This window comes from Sapajus apella, unplaced genomic scaffold (assembly GCF_009761245.1).
Source record: "Sapajus apella isolate SASKATOON/1434 unplaced genomic scaffold, GSC_monkey_1.0 scaffold174, whole genome shotgun sequence".
In the NCBI taxonomy this organism is placed as follows: domain Eukaryota; kingdom Metazoa; phylum Chordata; class Mammalia; order Primates; family Cebidae; genus Sapajus; species Sapajus apella.
The window spans coordinates 417,424-437,468 of record NW_022437114.1 but is presented as its reverse complement, the minus strand read 5'-3'; the positions used below and the strand labels follow the sequence as shown (position 1 = coordinate 437,468).

The following is a 20,045-nucleotide window of genomic DNA, read 5'->3' as shown; positions in this document are numbered from 1 at the left end:
CTGTCCTTTCTGGAAAAATCCAAGAGCAGGTGAGTAGGTGATAGGAGGAAACGGGGATGCTTACCCAGCCTCTGGTCTTGTCCCCAGCCTGGCCTTTCCTTGCTTTTCCTCCCCTAAACTACTGCCAGTTGCTTCATTCATCCTCTCATTCATTCATCTGACAAACCTTCACTGGGCCTCTCTGTCCCTGTGCTAAATGTCCTCAAGGAAATCCCAGTCTGATGAGAAAAACACCGTAACACATCACCTGAGGGCTCTGGGAACCAGAAGAAATGTCTTATTCACATTTATTTGTTCTGCTGTAACGGAATACCACAGATTGGGTAATTTATAAAAGAAATTTGAAGCTGAGCACAGTGGCTCATGCCTGTAATCCCAGCACTTTGGAGGGCCGAAGCAAGCAGATTACTCGAGGCCTGGAGTTCAAGATCCACCTGGCCAACATGATAAAACCTGTCTCTACTAAAAATACAAAATTAGCCAGGCATGGTGGCACACACCTGTATCCTAGCTACTTGGGAGGCTGAGGCAGGAGAATCACTAGAATCTGAGAGGCGGAGGTTGCAGTGAGCCAAGATTGTGCCACTGCGCTCCAGCCTAGGCAACAGAGCAAGATTCTGTCTCAAAAAAAAAATAAAGAGAAATTTGGCTAAGACTTCTGGAGGCTGGAAAGTGAAGGGCATAGCACAGCATTTGCTTGACCTCTGGCCATAGGCTTCTTGCTGCATCACCCCAGGGCAGAAGGTGGAAGAGTAAGAGAGGGAGAGAGGAGACAAATGCATTCCTGCATCTGGAGCCCACTCTGCAGTAATGGCATGGATCCACTCGTGAGAGCAGAGCTCCCATGGCCTGATCACCTCTTCAGGCCCCACCTCTCCACACTGTTGCATTGGGGATTAAGTTTCCAGCACATGAACTTTGGGGGAAGCATTCAAACCATAGCAGAGGGAGAGGTGAGTTCTGAGGAAGTGACATTTTTGTTGGGGTGAGAGAATGAAGAACCAGGAGGATTTTCTGGGTACTACTGGCCGGAGCTGGGGTGTGCACCTTTCACGAGAGGAATCTGTGTGGTGTCAGAATGCAGTCATTTGATGAGTTTATTTGCAAAAAAACACTTACAACAGCACCTGCCACACCATAAACTCCATATAGGCCTTGGCTGTGGTTATTATCATGTGCAAAGACCTCAAGGGTGATGCACAAGAAGTTCAATGCGTCTGGCTGTGCTGTGCCCATGCGTCATTGACAGCAACGATGCTGGAGGGCTGGGCGGGGTCAGATCTTGGAGGCCCCTCAATGCTGTGCTAAGAACATTTTTTTCTTTGAGATGGGGTCTCACTCTGTCATGTTGGAGTACGGTGGTGTGATCTTGGCTCACTGCCACCTCAGCCTCCAGAGTAGCTGGGACCACAGGCGTGTGCCACCATGCCTGGCTCATTTTTGTATTTTTGGTAGAGACAGGGTTTTGCAATATTGCCCAGGCTGGTCTGGAACTCCTGAGCTCAAGTGATCCCCCTGCCTTGGCCTCCCAAAATGCTGGGATTGCAGATATGAGCCACTGCGCCCAGCCTGACACTCAAGTTACTTCTGTTGCCCATATGGAGCCATAGAAGAATTTTAAAAGCTGACCTTTGGTCCCTTCAGCAGCCAGAGTGAAGTGGGGACTTGAGGGGCAGAACTGAGGTGGGAAGGGGGGCAAGGGGACATCTTCCCATTCATAGGGCCCCAAATGAACTTTGCATCGTAACTTCAGAAATTCCCTTGTGGCGGGGCTGGAATATTAGGGATCCGGACCTCTCTGGGAAGCCACAATAGGCTCTGGAGCTAGGTGGGTCAGAGCTGTGAACAAGAAAATGGCCATAACGACACGTGCTAGTGGGCTGCGGCTGGAGAGAGTAGAGACAGACAGCATGTCGCAGGGGCAGGGGGCAGCTTGGTGACCTTGGAGCTAGGGGGTCAGAATGCTGGACCTGCAAGTCAGGAGCAGCAGCTCCCAGCCACTGAGTGTGACAGAGAGGATGGGGCTGTAGCACTTGGCCCACACAGCCAGGCCACCAGCAACTCTGTCCTCAGTCAGCTGAGCCAAGAAACAGCAAAGGCAGCGCCACTGTCTCCTGGAGCCAACTCCAGGGAGCACATTTTTATTTTTTTAACTATTAGAACATTTGTAGCATTATTTTTGTTTGTCTTTTTTTAACTTTTATTTTAGAATTAGGGGTGCATGTGCAGGTGTGTTATACAGGTAAACTTATGTCACGGGGGGGCTGTCATACAGATTATTTCATCACCCAGGTATTATGCCTAGTACCCAATAGTTTTTTGTTGTTGTTGGTTCCTCTCCCTCCTCCCACCCTGCACCCTCCAGTAGGCCCCAGACACTTGGGTTCCCTTCCTTGTGTCCATGTGTTCTCATCATTCAGCTCCCACTAATAAGGGAGAACATTTGCTATTTGGCTTCTGTTCCTGCGTTAGTTTGTTAAGGATAACAGATTCCAGCTCCATCCACATGACCACAAAAGACATGATCTGCTATTTTTTATGGCTCCATAGTATAGTGCATATATACCACATTTCTTTATCCAATCTGTCATTGACGGGCATTGGGTTGATTCCATGTCTTTGCTATTGTGAATAGTGCCATAATGAACATTATGCACGTGTCTTCATGGTACAATGATTTGTATTCCTCTGGGTATATGCAGAGTAATGGGATTGCTGTTGGCTCTTTGAGGAATTACCACACTGCTTTCCACAATGGTTGGACTAATTTACACTTCCACCAACAGTGCATAAGCAGAGAGCACATCCTCACATGAAACCCTAGCTAAACACCTGGGCCATGTGGTCCAGTCTCAGGGCCAAAGGCTGTCAGGTTTTCTAGAACCAGAAAATTCTAACAAAGCCTTTTATAAACCTGGACACCTGCTAATGAGGTGACAGATTTGAAGTCCGTTACCAAAAAATATTATGTGAACATGTTTTATTAGATTGCAGCATTTTATTTATTTATTTACTTATTTAATTTTGAGATGGAGTCTTGCTCTGTTGCCCAGGCTGGAGTACGATGGTTCAATCTTGGCTCACTGCAACCTCCACCTCCCCGGTTCAAGGAATTCTCCTGCCTCAGCCTCCCAAGTAGCTGGGATTACAGGCACATGCCACCATGCCAGGCTAATTTCGTATTTTTACTAGAGTCGGGGTTTCACCATGTTGGTCAAACTGGTCTCAAACTCCTGACCACTGGTGATCCACTCACCTTGGCCTCCCAAAGTGCTGGGGTTACGGCGTGAGCCAAGATTGCAGCATTTTAAATGGCCCTTTTGCAGGTCAAAAGCAGTAAAAATCACTATTCCATATGGTTCAACCTCCACTGGCTTCCATCATCTATAAGATAAATAAAGGTGGGACTGTCCAAGCTCTGTGTCTGGTGCCAGCGGGTAAAATGCAGTTGGACAAGGGAATGAAGGGAATAAGGTCAAGGTCTGGAGGTGGTGGAGCCGGGTTCAAATCCTCACCCCAACCACCTAAACACTTCCTCCTCTGAAAGATATCAACCAGAGGGTGACTGTTACGCCAACAGCACACACAGCCCCAGCAGAGGAGGGACGCCCACCAGGCCATTCAGCACTCTCTCCCTCCTTTCTCCACCAGTTCCTGTCTGCTTTGGGTCCTCTGCTCTGGCTGTGCTGCACTCCTTTCTGTCCCCAAACATACCCACTCCCTGTCATCCTCCACCCAATCTTTCGTTCTGCTCAACCCCAGGTCCTGCCTCCTGCGGGACACCTCCCCTGCTCTCTCCAGACTCAGTGCACCACTCATCTGTGGGAGGGAGTGGCCCGAGGCCAGTGGACACGCCCTGGAGGGAGGTGCCCCACCCAGAGGAGCAGCCCACAGAGGGCAGGGGCTTGCAGCTCCTTCTCCCCTCCTGTCCCCTCCACCTCCCCTGCCCACCTGCACAGACCCGGACATGGGAGGTGCCACACAATACAACAGCCCTTTGTCAAGCAGCCTCCCTGCAGCATCCCTCGGCTGGGCGCTGGGCTGGAACTGAGTGGTGGGCCAGATGCTGAGTAGCCACATATGACCTCCAGGTGGCCAAACCCAGTGGCCACTCTTTGGGTGGTCAAGTGGGTGATGGCACATTTCACCAAGGGGAGGGAAGAGCAGATGGAGGAAGACCAGGACAAGTCCAGGAGGCATGGGAGGCTGTGAGAAGCCTGTGGGTAGAGGTGCCACAGTTAAGCTGGAGAGCTTGTCAGGAACTGGATCTGAGCCTGAGGTTCAGGGGAGAGGCCAGTGCTGGAAATAAGAAGTTGGAAGTCATGGACGCACAAAGCCATGGCGCTGGTTGAGAGTCCTCCTAGAGCAAGTGCACACAGAGAAGAGAAGAGGCCGTCAGAGGGGCATCCCAGGGCTCACCAGCATTACGGGTCAGGACGAAGAGCAGAAATTGGCACAATGGCGAGGAGTGCCAGAGAGGCAGGAGGAATCCCGGAGGAGAGCAGTCTCCCGGAAGCCGCGGGAAGAGTGTGTAGGCGAGGGAGGAATCTGGTGTCCAATCCTTTCTCTTTAGGCCAAGTCAGATGTGTGCTGAGAGCCAGCCATTGGTGATGTGATGGGGACCAAGACATGATTGGGGCGGCAGCATGCCTAGTAGGCACAATGCTTTCAAGGTTTCTGTCAAGTAGAGCAGAGAAAGGTTGACAGCTGGGAAAGTCATATGGTTAGAGGGTGTTTTGTGTATTAGTTTGAAGGCGGAGCTATTCCAGCATGTGAGTGTGATGCGGGTAGGGGCAGCTGATCCTGCTGAATAATCCAGCAGACAGGGGGTAATGGGAGAAGCAGCTGAATACTGATCACTAGACAACGGTATCACTAGACAACAGTATCACCAGACAACAGTATCACTAGACAACAGTATCACTAGACAACAATAGCACGCCCTGGGGCTCCCTGAGGAAGTGCTTGTTCCATTTCTCTGCAGCCACATTTTACTTCTTGGAAAATTCCAAAGTGTGTCCTCATCTGTCCTGCTCTCCAGATGGCTCTGTTCTCTTCCCAGCTTCACTGCCTGTGACCTGGAGTCACCCACTGAGGATGCCAGCGGGGCCGGCTCATTCCAGAGCCTGCCTTCCAAGCTTCCCTTGTGCCTAGTGCATGGGCCTGGAGCTGCCGGCCTCAGTGCAGATCCCGAATGCAGACCCCCGCTCTCCCGTGATGCGGCTTTAGCAGCTTCCTCTGGCTCTTGGTGCTTCAGTTTCCTCCTCTTTAAATGGAGATAATGAGCTCACCTATGTCATAGGGTTTTCTAGAGGAAAGCGTTTGAAGTACTGAGAGCGGCTTTCAGAACACTCTGAAGGGTTTAGCTGGTATTGTCGTTGCTGTCCGTGCAGGAACCTGTGCCTGGAGCAGGCTTTCTAAGACACACGCGAGTGCTACGGGGTGGAGTGTGGGGGTCCAGTCTCCCCAGGCAGCCTGAGCCAGGAAATGTTTACACAGGCCCCCTGGTAAGAGCTGTCTCTCCATCTCATTTTACTTGTTGAAATCCTTAAATGATTTAGAGAAGAGAAGCAGTGGCAGCATCTCACAGTGGGAAGATTTCGATATTAATGTCTAATTCAACCTCCAACTCTGTTCACAATTCCGGCACTCTGACATAGCTCCTCTTCCAAGAACCCCACTGCCCTCCACAGCACATCATCATTCTTCATCAGTGCGAGAAAGTTCTTCCCCCCAGTGAGCTAAAAGCACCTCCCTTTGACTCTCCAGCTCCCATCTTTGTTGTCTCACCCCAGTTAAACACTTCCTCTGAGGCCATATAACCAGCTACTTGCCTCTACCCTTGAGTCTTGGAGACAGTGACCTTATTCCTTGTCTTTTCTTCTCCAAGCTGTAGTCTGGAGCCTGTGGAGTAGGGAGGTACTGGCACCTCCCCAGTGAGATCTCAACTAATATAACCTAATGTCTAGTCACACGGTCTCACATTGAAGCAAGAATCCCCACCTCGGGGATTGTCACGTTGGTTGCTGCTAAGCAACATGCCCATTCTCGGCTTGCACTGGGGGACCCTGAATGCAGGATTTTATAGAATCAGAGTCATGGGCTCAAAACACACGAAATTTCAGGGTTAGCCCTCGCTTTAGGCAAAGCCTGACCCAGCAACTCAACTGATGTTACTAAGGGCCCTGTTTTTTTTTTTTTTTTTTTTTGCCATCATCTTTGGACTCTATCTGCAGCCCCCAGCATCTCCGGGCGATCCCCTCAGAGTCACGACTTCCCGCCTCGTCCGTCCTCATACCCCGCACCCCGAAACAGTCAGAGAAGGGGGTCTGCGAGAGAGGACGCCACTGCTGTCCAGAAACGCTTGCACACGCTCCTTGTGTTTCATTACCTACCAGTGCAGCCCTGGGCCAATCACGGTGGCTGGGGTGGGGTTATGCTGATGAGCAAGGGGAGGCCCCGCGGGGAGCTGCCACCTGGAGGCGCTGCAGGGCTGCCCCGGCGGCCGTGCCCCGTCGGGGGGTGCACGCGCTGCAGGTTGGCTCACCTCTTGAGCTCGCCGGCTCTCCAGGTGTCCAGTCCACCGGACGGAGCCCCCGCCCGGGGCCCGCGCCCTTCACCTGCTCGGCCTCTCCGCGGTCACGCGGATCAGCCGTGGGGAGCTCCCTGCCTGCCCCTCCTGGATGCTGCGGGGCTTCCATCTGCGCAGTGCGAGGCCCAGCAAGGGGCAGTAGCTCCGAAGAGCAGCTCCCTAGCAGGGAGACAGGGGTCTTTGTGTTCCAATAATTTTTGGTCCTGGAAGTCCACTCATAGAGTATAAAATGGGGATGCTTAGGCCGGGCACGGTGGCCCACGCCTGTAATCCCAGCACTTTGAGGGGCTGAGGCGGGCAGATCACCTGAGGTCAGGAATTCGAGACCAGCCTGGAAAAACCCCGTCTCTACTAAAAATACAAAAATTAGCCGGACATGGTGGCGGGTGCCTGTAGTCCCAGCTACTTGGGAGGCTGAGGCATGATAATCGCTTGAACCTGGGAGGTGGAGGTTGCAGTGAGCCAAGATTGTGCCACTGCACTCCAGCCTGGGTGACAGATCAAGACTCAGGGTCTCAATAAATAAATAATAAAAATGAAAATAAAATGGAGACTCTGGAGATTGAAAAATAAAGCTAAAATGTATGAAAATGAGGCATCATACTATTTAATAAAAGGTGATCTTTTCAGCCATTTCATTCGTTTTTTCTTTTTTTTTTTTTTTTTTTTTTTTTATTTGGAGCCTCACCCTGTCATCCCGGCTGCAGTGCAGTGGCGTGATCTCGCTCACAGCAACCTCCACCTCCTGCATTGGGTTCAAGCGATTCTCCCAGCACAGCCTCCTAAGTACATGGGATTACAGGTGTGCACCACCACACCTGGCTAATTTTTGTATTTTTAGTAAAGACAGTTTCACCATTTTGGCCAGGCTGGTCTCAAACTCCTGACCTCAAGTGATCCACCCACCTCGGCCTCCCAAGGTGCTGGGATTACAGGTGTAAACCATCACGCTCGGCCTAGCCATTTCACTCTTAAAAAAAATAATCTCCATGACTGGAGTACAGTGCTCTCATTCTTAGACCAAACACAGAATGATTTAGGACTGATTATTCCTTTTAGAGTAATTTTTCCAACAAAACTCTGTGAGAACACAATGGTGTACCTTTTCCTTTATGGTTTTTGTTTTTGGAGGGTTTTTTGGTTTGTTTTGTTTTTTCAGCTTTGTCATGAGGAGGGTCCTTTTTGCAAAAATATTTCAGGCCTTTGTTGGCTTTTCTTCTTCTTTTTTTTTTTTTTATTTTGAGACTGAGTCTTGCTCTATCAGGAGGCTGGAGGGCACTGGTGTGATCTGGGCTCACTGCAGCCTCCCAGGTTTAGGACTGCCTCAGCCTCCCAAGTAGCTGGGATTATAGGCATGCACCACCACACCCAACTATTTTTTATATTTTTAGTGGAGACAGGGTTTCACCATGTTGGCCAGACTGGTCTTGAACTCCTGACCTCAGGTGATTCGCCCGCCTCAGCCTCCCAAAGTGCTAGGATTATAGGATTCTGTCTCTTTTTCTAAAAAAAAAAAAAAAAGGTGCAGTGGCTCATGCCTGTAATCCCAACACTTTGGGAGGCCAAGGGAGGCAAATTGTCTGAGCTCAGGAGTTCAAGACCAGCGTAATCAACATGGTGAAACCTTGTCTTCACAAAAAAATATGAAAATAAGCTGGGTGTGATGGTACATACCTGTAGTCCCAGCTAATTGTGAGGCTGAGGTGGGAGGATCGCTTGAGCCCAGGAGGTCTAGACTGCAGGGAGCCAAGATCACACCATAGCACTCCAGCCTGGATGATGGACCTTATCTCTTAAAAAAAAAAAAAAACGTAGCAAAACTTTTTTTTAAAATCCCCTATAAGAAGAAGTCCAGAGGTGGGTGGCCCCAGGACTGGTGGACTCAGCAGCTAAAAGATGTTAAGGCTTTTGTTCAACTACTCAGTAATTCTTTCAGACATTTTCTTCTTGTCACAAAATGGCTGCTGCAGCTTCAAACATCACATTCTCACAAGACAATGTCTAAAGGCAGGAAGGAAGGGGCATTTCCTTTCCTAGAGCTTTTTTTTTTTTTATAAGGATGAAAATCTGTTCCAGAACCTTTTGCCTTGAGTCTCATTGGCTAAAACTGGGTTCCATGCCTGTGCCCTAGCTGCAAGGGATGCTGGGAATCTGAATATCCAGCACATCCTCCTGGACTGTGAGAAGCTGACTCTGCCAGGGTGATAATGGCTGTTCATAGATGGCTTGTCCATGTAGAGTAGGGAGTGGAAGGGTCCCGTACTCTCCTCCTTCACGCCTGTATCTCTGCAGGTCAGAGGACTCCCAGCCCCCATCCCTCCAGCGAGCCAGCACAGAGCCAGGAGACAAGAGTAATGAACCTGAGGATGCTGGGACCAGAGACCCAGACCCCACTCCAGAGGGAGCCTGGCAGTCAGACAGCAGCTCCGGGAGCAGAGCCCTGGATGAAGGTTTGTCCCTGCGCATCCAGTCTTCCTGCCAGGCTCATGGTCCCTCCACTGTGCCCAGCCCTGCTCTCAGGGGCCTGTCTGCATCCATGTTACCTCCAACCTCCAAAGAGAGCTGACTCCTGCCAGCTACTCAGGCTGGGCTGGGGCCCTTTTCCCCAGCCCCAGCATCCTAAGAACTTGGGCTGGAGAATCTGGGCGGTGTGGAGCCATCAGGAGGGAAGGAGGGGACTGGTCCCTGGGGAGTTAGAAAAGCCAAGACAACACCTGGTGCTCACCTGGCTCAGCTGTGGGCAGGTGCTGGGGCCTCCGCCACCTACACACACTCTCAGAGCGCCTCACCTGCCCCTGCCTCAGACACCAGGACAGTGTTAATGGCCATGACAACAATGATACCACCACCGCCCCCAGCCCACAGGAACCCAGCATCAGGAATTCCCAGAAAAAAAAACACAAAACAAGTTGTCATTAATGGAAACACACTCACACAATCAAAAAGTCATGAAACAGTCACCTTGACTCTGGTTGTTTGGTCTAGGATACTTTTTACTAAGAACAGAAGAGCCTTGAGCATGCCCAATGTGGAAACGCCAGGCTGAATGTCTGGTGTCCAAGGTCAGGATACCCCGAGGCAGACAGACGTTCCCAAATCTGCCAGGTGCTGGGGTCACCTTTAAAAGCACAGATGCAGGCTGGACGTGGTGACCCACACCTGTGATCTCAGCACTTTGGGAGGCTGAGGCTGGCAGATCGCTTGAGCTCAGGAGTTCAAGATAAGCCTGGCAACATGGCAAAAGCTGGTCTCTACCAAAAATACAAACAAATTAGCCCAGAGTGGTGGCATGTGCCTGTAGTTCCAGCTACTTGGGGAGGCTGAGGCAGGAGTATCACTTGAACCTGGGAGGTCGAGGCTGCAGTAAACTGAGATTGCGCCACTGCACTCCAGCCTGGGTGACAGAGTGAGGCCCTGCCTCAAAAAAAAAAAAAAAAAAGAAAAAAGAAAAAGAAAAACACAGATGGCCAGGCCCACCCCCGATCTCTGCATGTGATTCTCTGGGGCAGTATGGGTATGAGGGGATCATAAGCCTGGTTTTGTTTTTGACAGCTGCATCAGTTGGGACATTGTTTGTCTTCCAGTGTCAGACCATTCAGTCCAAACAGGCTTAAGTTAAAAGAGACTGTGTTGGTTCATGTAACTTAAAAGTCCACACAGGCTTCAGGCACAGCTGAAATGTCAGCAGCGCCGCCATCTGGACGCCTGGCCCTGCACTGCTCTACAGTGATTCATTTCACAGTGGGCACTCCCCTCACAGTGGCAAGATGGCCACCAGCGGCCCCAGGCCCGTCCTCCCAACTCCCAGGCCAAAGGCATGGAGAGCATTTCTCTTCCCTGCAAGTTTTGTGTCCAAGTCTTGGGCTGACTCCAGTGGCTCCCACTGGGTCCCTTGCCCTTCCTGAACTGGTCACAGAGGAGGCTGCACTCAGCCTGGCTGGGCCTGCCTCAAGTGCCCCTGGAGCTTGGTGGACCAGAAAAGGAGGGAGCGGGACTCCCCTGGGGATGGGGATGGGGACCAAGGTTGAGCAGCAGAACACCAGGGGGCCACATGGACCCCCACACCTGCCACCTGTGGGCTTCCTGATGCTGAGGCAGGCAGGAGCCCACCACCAAGGCTCAGCAACATTGGGGAACCATAGACAGTCACATGTGTCACACCCCCTTCCTTCACATTACCCCAAATGCTAGACACTTGCAGTTCCCTGAGCACTGAAAATCTGCCCATCCTGGTGCCCATACTGTGAGAAGCCCACCCCAGCTCCTACGAGACTAGCTTGGCCTTTCCTGACTGGAGTTGCCACAGCCTAAAATGGAAATAACACCTCTGAGACCACAGACAGGGCCTGGCTTGTGTCATCTTAGAAAACAGGGAAGAAGGGCTGGGTGCAGTGGCTCACGCCTGTAATCCCAGCACTTTGGGAGGCCGAGGCAGGCGGATCGCGAGCTCAAGGGATCAACAGCATCCTGGCCAACATGGTAAAACCCTGTCTCTACTAAAGATACAAAAATTAGCAGGGCGTGGTGGCATGCGCCTGTAGTCTCAGCTACTCGTGAGGCTGAGGCAGGAGAATCACTTGAACCCGGGAGGCGGAGGTTGCAGTGAGCCAAGATCACACCAGCTGAGATCACGCCATTGCACTCCAGCCCTGGCGACAGTGAGAGGCTCCGTCTCAAAAAAAAAAGAAAAAAAAAAAGAAACCAGTGAAGAAGCAGGCATGGTGCTCATGCCTGTAATCCCAATACTTTGGGAGGCTGAGACAGGAAGATCACTTGAGCTCCAGAGTTTGAGGCTGCGGTGAACTATCATCACAACATTGTACTCCAGCCTGGGTGACAGAGTGAGACCCTGTCTCTATTAAAAAAAAAAAAAAAAAAAAAGAAGAAGGAAGAAAAAGAAGGCATCCCTCCCCGTATCCCTGTGCAAAGTTCCAGGAAGGGCCTCTAACTGGCCAGCTCTAACTTCCCTCCTGGGCTGGTCACATTACAGCGAGACAGAACCAGCCTTGGTGGCCTCACTGCACTGGAGCCTGGAACGTGGGGGGTGGCTATCTGAAGGAGGGGGACATGGCCCCAGAGCCCTCCTCTCTGGCTGCGCTGTACACGTGCCCCTGGGGAGGGATGCCTGGTTCCCCACCCTCTGTCCTTCGTCCCCACATCTTGTGCTTCCCCAGCAGCGGACGAGCAGCTGTTCCGTTCCGTGGAGGGCCAGGCCGCCTCTGACGAGGAGGAGGAGGAGGAGGAGGAGGAGGAGAAGAAGTGGCAGGAGGAGCAGAGGACACCAGCAGCGGAGGTCAAGTCACTGCTGGCCCGGCTCTCCAGCTGCGGAGGCAGGTGTGTGGCCCCTCCAGGGTCAGCCACTGTGGGCTTCAGGTTCTAGAGGTGTTCAGGGAAGCCCAGAGCACCCGGGAGGCTGGTTGGCCTGGCTCAGCCACCTCCCAGCCCCTCTGTGGCTTTGTCCCCTTGTCCCTTAGAGGGAGGTGGGAAGGCTCGAGAGCATGTAGAGGATGAAGTGGGATGACGTTCCAAGACACAGCTCATGGCTGGCTTGAATTCCCATTCATTCCTTCTCACTAGCAACTGCACTGGACCTCTCGTGGCGCTCCCAGACACCAGTGTCCCTCTCAGACCCATCCCCAACCCGTCACCCCTGGCCACACACCGTTTTCACTGCTCTCCAGCCTGGTCCCGGATAGGTGCTGGCTTATCCATTCCCTGTTTCATCCTCACTTCCACCCTGGCGGAGACTGAGGACAGGCTCAGGGCACCTGGGACGCCTCAAACAAGTCGCCTGGCTTCTCTGAGCCTCAACCTTCTCATCTCTAAGATAAGATGGTGACACTTGTGTGGCCGAGGCTCTGTGAGGATTTGAGGTCAAAGATACACAATGCGTAACAGGTGTCTGGCGCATAGTAGGTGGGAACACTCGTGGGGGCAACAGTTATTACTGGATGATAAAATGCTATTGATTTTCTGGGGTTGTTGTTACCACCAATTCTTCATGTCAACAACAAGCACTTATGAAGCACCCCCTGCATGCCAGGCAAAATCTGAGGCACGGGGAAAATTGCAGTAAACCAGTCAGTGGCCTCCTCTCCCGGATCCTCTAGCAAGTGTGACAGGCATGAGGAAGACAGATCACAGAGGCAGGGACAGAGGCGGGGCACAGAGATGCAGGGAAGGCCTCTCTGAGCAGAGCCCTGAAGGACACGAGGGAATAAGCAATGCAGACGCTGGGGGAAGAGCATTCCAGGAAGAGGGAAGAGCAAGTGCAGAGGCTCTGAGCATATTGGAGGGACCGCCAGGAGGCCACTGGGGCTAGAGCAGTGTGAGTCAAGGTGGATGGGAGGGAAGATCAGAGAGCTCATGGGGCAGATAAGGTGAAGCCTTGGGCTTTTCCCCAGAGTGAGATGGGGGCCGCAGGAGGTGCTGAGCAGATGTGTGCTGTGGCCTGGCTTTGCTTTCGGAGGCTGACTCCACAACACCACCCCCTCTCTGAGGCTGGACAGAGGGGGCTCTGGAAGCAGCTCCTTGCAATGTGGGCCCTCTCCTTTCCTGCAGGTGTGATGACCCGACGGCGGAGAAGCTCATGACTTACTTTGGCCACTTTGGCGGTGCTGACCATGCCCGAACCCTGGGGGAGCTGGAGGCCTGCATTGCCATGCTGGTGGAGCAGCTGGGGACTCAGGGCTGTAGTGGGAGGACCCTGGGGACCTCTGGGGAGGAGGTCAGCAGAGCCCAGAGATCAAGGGCTGGAGCAATTCTGGAGGATCTCACAGCTGGAAGGGTCTGAGGGATCACAGCCAAGTCTTGTGCCCCATTCCCAGATGAGTAAACCAAGGCCCAGAGGGAGATTTAAATTTAAATCAGGCTCCTCTGATTTAAATTTAATAAGAAATCTTTTGGTTGCAAATTAAAGGATCCCACCTCAAATTAGCTTGATTGTAAAACAGGAATTTAGTGGAACATGGAGCTGAGAGCAAGATGGTATGGTCCAGGGACTCAGACCAAATTGTCTCCATCTGTCTGCTGTGTTTTTCTGGAGGAGGTGGCCTCACTTTCCCCTCCTTCAAAAGGGCTTACTCCATATGATGGCGGAAGGGAAGGCAGGACCATTAACAGCCCTAGACTTCCATCAGCCCATGTGGAAAGCCATCATGGGAAAATAAGTCTCACTCCTAGTACATGAAATCTCAGGGATGAACTCTGATTGGCCACGTCAGTCATGTGCCCATCCCTGGGCCAATCCCTGTGGTGGTGGGCGGGTTCAGTGATTGGCATTGCCACCAAAGTCAGATGAAGTGGAGGGGGGTGGTTTCCCAAAGTAAAGGGAGTGTGGTAGCAAGAAGAGGGAGAGGGAGGCTGGGCATCCAGCTGTCTCCATCTCAATAAGACTACTTCGCATTTCTCATTCTCTCTACCCTGTAGGAACTTCTCTATTCTGCAGTAGCCAAGTGTGCAATGCTGTTGAAAGTTGTCATTGCACTAAGCCCGAGCCCACTGTACTTTTACAAATTTATTTTGACATCCAATAGTTTTGAATTTATACATGTGAAATTCTAAGTCTATACTGCTTTTTAGAGACAGGCCACATATGTATGGCCTGATGAAGTCCTAGTTCCTTAAATAACTTTTTAAAAATGATACCAGCTGACTTGTACAACCCATGAACCACATACTCAGTGCTGATGTGCTTTGTCTTATTTTATGCTCAAAGGACCCAATGACATAGGAAACGGTTTGAGAGAGGTCAGGTGGGCTAGGCTGGGCGCCCGTGCCGCATCCACGCCAGTGTGCCCCCCTTGAACCAAGGCAGCCACACCGCTGTGCCCTGAGGGCAGGGGTTGAGTCACAGAGGGGGGGCAGGAGGGAGCAGAGGGGCCTGTTTGGGCTCCAGCCTCTTAGTGCGGGAAATCAGAGACCAAGACAGAAAGCAGCAGGCCCTGGACCGCTGCAGTAGATTGGACAAGTGGACAAACGCTAGGACCATGCACACATTCTGCTGAAAAGCTCAAAAGGAAACAAAGTTGAATGTCATCACACGTCAAGCCAGTGGGGCTGCAGCTAAACCTTCCAGTGAGATCAGGTCTGCACCACTTTCAGCTTCTGGAACCCCTGCACTGGGGTAGGGGCACCCTTCGCTCCCCAGAGAAGGCTGCTAATTAATGCCAAGCAGCATGGCATGACAGTTATGTGCTGGAGCCAGACTGCTGGGATTCAAATCCTGACTCCACTGCCTGTGTGACCTTGGAAAAGTTACTCAACTCTTCTGTGTCTCAGTTTCCTCATCTATGAAATGGGCATAATAATGGTATTATTCTACATATATCAAACAGGTGAACACTTGTGGTGAGCGCTCAGCAAATATGCGCCGCGGCTGTCCCTGTTTCTAGCACTCTTCTGTGTTGTGCAGGTCTCCTAGGTTGAAAGTTATTTCTACGTTTTCTCCACCACCACTCTGGTTTCCTGGAGGCCTTGATCTTGCCTGCCCAGGCACCTCTCAGGAAAGTCACAGCCCCTGTGGCTGGGGAGGGTGCAGTGCTGTGGGCCGTCAGGAAATAAAATGGCAGTCACACAGCCCTGAAGGGCATAGCCACCACCCCTTTTCCAAGAACATTTCAAGGAAACAGGGGGCTTGGAGGATCCCTGAATTAGCTGGCCTTCCAGTCCCATCCCTAGAGAGTGGAGGCACTGGGCCTTCCCTCCTCCTGCCCAAGCCTAGAGTGGACCCTGAGCACCCTGGAGCACCACACTTTCCACTGCTTCTCTTTCCCTCCATTGGTGCCAGGGGAAGGGACTGCCTTGTGCCTGGCATGCCTGTTTTAGAAGGCAAGTGGCCACATAGCACTTTGTGACTGCCTGGCATCCTAGTGTTACCTGGTGGGACTGATGTTTTTGGTGCCCCCCCTGGCCAAGAGTGGGTCCATGACTCCAGCTGGGCCAACCAGGCCCCTCTCCTGGGGCTCTCTGTGCCAGGGGTTGGGGATGGCTGGAGAGGGTGCTTCTCAGCTGTGACTCTTGGACAAGAGGCTTGGGACACTCCCACTGTCTCAACCCTGTGCCATTCCTGAGGTTCTCCAGCTGCCAGGCCATTCTGGGATCTGCCCACTAGCCTATCGTAAATTTCCTCTCTGTGTAAACTAGCCAGGTTGGTTTTTGCTGCTTGCCACCAAAATTAATTTATTAAAAGGAAACAAAAGCAGAGAAGAGAAGGGAGAATGGATTTCTTAGACTAGGAAACAAAATACATAACTCTTCTATCAGTCTAACCCGCTGTGTGGCTTTAGGCCACACACTCAGCTTCTCTGGGCCTCAGACTAGCCTCGGGGAGATAGAGTAGTTGATCCAGCCACGTGGAAGGCTAGGGGAGACCCGCAAGGCAAGCACTGAGCCCCTCTCTCTCCCCAGGCAGAGATGCAGCAGAAGGTGGAAGAGAATGAGCACCTGAGGCTGGAGCTGCAGATGGTGGAGACCGAGAGGGTACGGCTGTCCCTGCTGGAGGAGAAGCTGGTGGATGTGCTGCTGCTCCTGCAGAGGCTCCGGGACCTGGTAGGCTCGTGGGAGCGGCACACTCAGGGAAGGGAAAGGAGCTCTCGGGAGGGAGCCCCCGCTGTGTCAGGCACCAGGCTCTAGGCTCTCCTCACAGGGGGCAGCTGTTATCCCATTTTACAGATGCAGAAATGGAGGCTCAGAGAAAGCAACCAAAAATAGGGTGAGGGAAGCTACCCAGGTTATTTTATGAAGCCAATAAAACTCTTGTATGTGTCCTTTTCTGGTTCTGTTCTCAAAACCAGAAGAGGATAAATGGAAGAAAGACAAGAAAGGAAAATTATAAACTAACATGACATTTAAACATGGACACAAAACTATTAAATACGATACTAGCAAACCAAATCTGGCAGTGTTTAAAGAAATGCAACATGACCAAGTTGGACCTACCCTAGAAATTCAAGGATGATTCCATATTAAAAATCTATTGCCAAAATATACCACATTGCAAATTAAAGGAGAAAGACCAGATGATCATCTCAATTGATGCAGAAAAGGAAGTCAATAAAATTCAATCTCCTTTGATTATAAAATCCCTCAGCAAATTAAGAATAGTAGGGATCTTCCTTCACCAGATAAGGACTCTCAACCAAATACTTCATGCAGATCTCACACTGACTCGTGACGTGTTCAGAGGAATCCCCCTAAAATCAGATGTGGCTGGGCGTGGTGGTGCATGCCTGTAATCCCAGCACTTTGGGAGGCCAAGGTGGGTGGATCTCTTGAGCTCAGGAGTTCAAGACTAACCTGGCCGATATGGTGAAACCGCATCTCTAAAAAAAAAAAAAAGACAAAAATTGGCTGGGCACTGTGGCGCATGCCTGTGGTCCCAGCTACTTAGGAGGCTGAGGTGAGGGATCACTGAAGTCCAGGAGGCAAACGCTGCAGTAAGCCGAGACTGTGCTGCTGCACTCCAGCCTAGCTGGCAGAGTAAGACCTTATCTCAAAAAAAGAATGAAATTAAATTAAAATTAAAATCAGACTCATCACTGTTTTCATGTGAGGCAGAGGTTCCAGCCACTGCAGCAGAAGGAAGAAGAAAGGCTATAAGGATCAGAAAGAGGAAGACCCAGGTTTTCCTGTGGGGCTCCGAAGTGAGCTCTTCCCTGTACATCGGGCTGCCTGGGACCCAGGGCTGCCAAAGTCCAGCCCAATGTCAAACATCCTGGGCAAGCAGAGACCTGGGGATGGGCCCTGAGAGACCAATGCCAGCCCAGGCAGGAAAGGGCAGTGGTTCCCAGCAGAGGCCATGGGCCATGCAGTCTCAGGGTAGATGATGTGTTCCTTCCACCTCCCAGCTGGATGGCTTTGGCAAATTTTGGATTCTTTCCCAACATTGCTTTTTCTCTGCTGGTTAAAATGAACATAATAAAATAAAGTCAAAATGAGCAAATGCATAAAAATGCTCTTAGCCAGGGTTATTTCCCAGTGCCTACCTGGGCACAGATGGTAATCTTTACATACGTGAACCTGCCCACTGTCCCATTCACCCTCCAAGAGTCTCTGAGAAGCGCAACATGGCCAGCCTAGGGGTAGGGGGCCAAGAAGGGAATGAGGGTTGGGGAGGGGCTTTATCCATCCCCAGGTAGCTGCCCGGAAGCCCCTAGGGGCCACCAGGTCCCATCAACTGAACAGGGACACAGCCACCACTGTCTGATCCAGCCCTGTTTCCATTTCTTTTTAAGAACATATCGAAAAGAGCCCTGGGGAAGATTTTGCTGGGCACACTGGACGCTTTCAGGGACCCCACGCACGGTAGGAGAGCACCCCAGTCTCTCAGAGCCCAGGCAGTGGCTGGAGGCTGTCCTGAGGAGGAGACTCCAGCATGCTCCATCCTGAGCTTTGTCTGCTAAACAATCTTGTTATTCCTGCCCTGCATGCTTCAGAAAGTTGAAGGGGCTTTTACCAAGAGCAGAGGCACAGAAGCCCCGGGAAGAAGTGCCAGACAGAACCCCAGTGAGGGGATAGGTGTGCGCCCACTGACAGCACTTCAGCCAGATGCAGGGGAGATGCCCCAAGGGTTTTTCAACCCCTGAATCCTTACAATGGCCCTAGAAGGAAGGAGTTGTTATCCTCTTCCCACGGAGGAAGAGAGGAGGCGCAGGGGTCAAGCACTAGCAGCGCCCGAGGCTGGGGCATCTCCCCTAAGCACTCAGTAGCACAGCCCCAGTGTTTAGACGAAGCTCGGGGAGCAGAACTGCAGGAGTGCCAGCCTATGCCTGGCGCAGCCAGGCCAAGCTCCCGCCTCACAGGGCTTCACAGGTTGACAGGGCAACCAAGAGCCCTTTGCTCGCTGACCTCCCCAGGCACCACGGGCAGAGCTCAGGTGTGCCCACTGTCCTGAGCAGTCCCTGCCATTGAGGAGATCAGAAATTGTGTGCCCCAAGCCCCTTCTCTGGGGTCCTCAGGGGGAGGTGGTCCACAGATCGAGGAAGCTGGACAGGGCTGGGGAGGGGTACAGGGGGCAAGAGTGGCTGGGTTTCAGGGAGGAGGGTCAGTGGCTCTGTGGGTGAAGGTTTGCAGACTGATCCTGCCCTCCCTGCCTGCTGTTTCCATCCAGAGGGGAGGCCCAGCCCCGTGGCCATCCTGGATGCCCTGCACCAAGCCTTGGCTGCCTGTGAGCTGCTGCCGAGACAGCCCTCAGCACCAGCCTCTTCAGCAGCTGCACTCACCAACCCCCTCCTTGTCTCCTGCTGAGGTTACTGGACTATCCTGTGGGCACCCCGCTCAGCCTGACTGCCACTGGACCAGCCTCCGTGATCAGCCCAACCACTGACAGCCAGTCTGACCACTGTCAGATCATCAGAACTTGGGTCTCTGCTGGTTCCTTCCAAGGTTGAACCCAAGCCCAGGGCCTCCCACTGCAGTGCCTGGCAGCCACCCCTTCCTTGGGCTCCTCCATATTCCCTCGCAGCCCCTGCATTACTGCCTCCAGAGTCTACATTAAAGCTCTGCAGTTGCTGGATCAGCCTGCACCTGATGCTGTCTCTCTCCTACCCTCAGAGCACAGGTGCCCACTTTCTGACAAAGTCTGACCCCGAATCTCTTCTCCAGGCTTTCAGGATTTCCTCACCTCCCAGCACTGTCTCCTTCTTCCAACCAATGCCTGCTGCAAGCAAGACTGGGCCCAACCTTTGGGATACCTGGTCCATAGGGAAGCACGCCACACCCCAGGAAATTGTTGATGACTAGGAAAGGCTGAGGGAATTCCAAGGAAGGAACGATCACTGTAGGCTCCCTGGTAGAAGCTGGCCTTGAACCAGCTCTAGAAGTGAGGTAGAGGCCGGGCACAATGGCTCACGCCTGTAATTCCAGTACTTCGGGAGGCTGAGGCGGGTGGATCACAAGGTCAGGGGTTCAAGACCAGCTGGCCACAATGGAGAAACCCCGTATCTACTAAAAATACAAAAATTAGCCAGGCACAGTGGCAGGAGCCTGTAATCCCAGCTACTAAGGAGGCTGAGGCAAGATAATCGCTTGAACCAGGGTGACAGAGTTGCAGTGAACCGAGACTGAGCCACTACACTCCAGCCTGGGTGACAGAGTGAGACTCCATCTCAAATAATAATAATAATAATAACAACAAAATAGAAAGGAGGTAGGATTTAGATAGGCAAAGAGAGGAGGGAAAAGTATACAATCTGAGGTAACGGCGGTAACGGCAAGAACAAAGGTGTGGAACCAGCGGGAGCCCCAGGAATGCAGTGCTTGGTGCTCCTGCACACGCACCAACTCCCGAACTGCGAGCCCTTCCTCCTGAGCTGTGTCGGGGGTTGCAGGAAGGAGTAGGCCAAGGAAACTGCAGGAGTCAGGGGAGTCCAGTCCACTCTGAACCTTTGTGGGGAGGGGCGGGGCAGAGGAGGAGGTGGAGGGAGGGCCGCAAAGACGATGGGTTTCACCTTGG

At 52.2% G+C, this 20,045-nt stretch overlaps 1 protein-coding gene across 5 annotated transcripts in view; it reads left to right on the top strand.

The window, feature by feature from the left end:
• The window catches only part of EFCC1 (EF-hand and coiled-coil domain containing 1), a 43,701-nt gene extending 24,584 nt beyond the window's left edge, over positions 1–19,117 (top strand). Inside the window, exons 3-8 of one of the 5 annotated variants that reach the window (XM_032267992.1) lie at positions 8,885–9,042; positions 11,770–11,926; positions 13,154–13,319; positions 16,001–16,141; positions 17,827–17,896; positions 18,702–19,117. In XM_032267992.1, the coding sequence (XP_032123883.1) occupies positions 8,885–9,042; positions 11,770–11,926; positions 13,154–13,319; positions 16,001–16,141; positions 17,827–17,896; positions 18,702–18,838 (829 nt within the window). In that variant the 3' untranslated portion in view covers positions 18,839–19,117. Of the gene's footprint in view, positions 1–8,884; positions 9,043–11,766; positions 11,927–13,153; positions 13,320–16,000; positions 16,142–17,826; positions 17,897–18,701 lie in introns of all 5 variants that reach the window. The other 4 variants (XM_032267991.1, XM_032267990.1, XM_032267993.1 and 1 more) reach the window with 4 other exon arrangements.
• Positions 19,118–20,045: the final 928 nt, after the last annotated feature.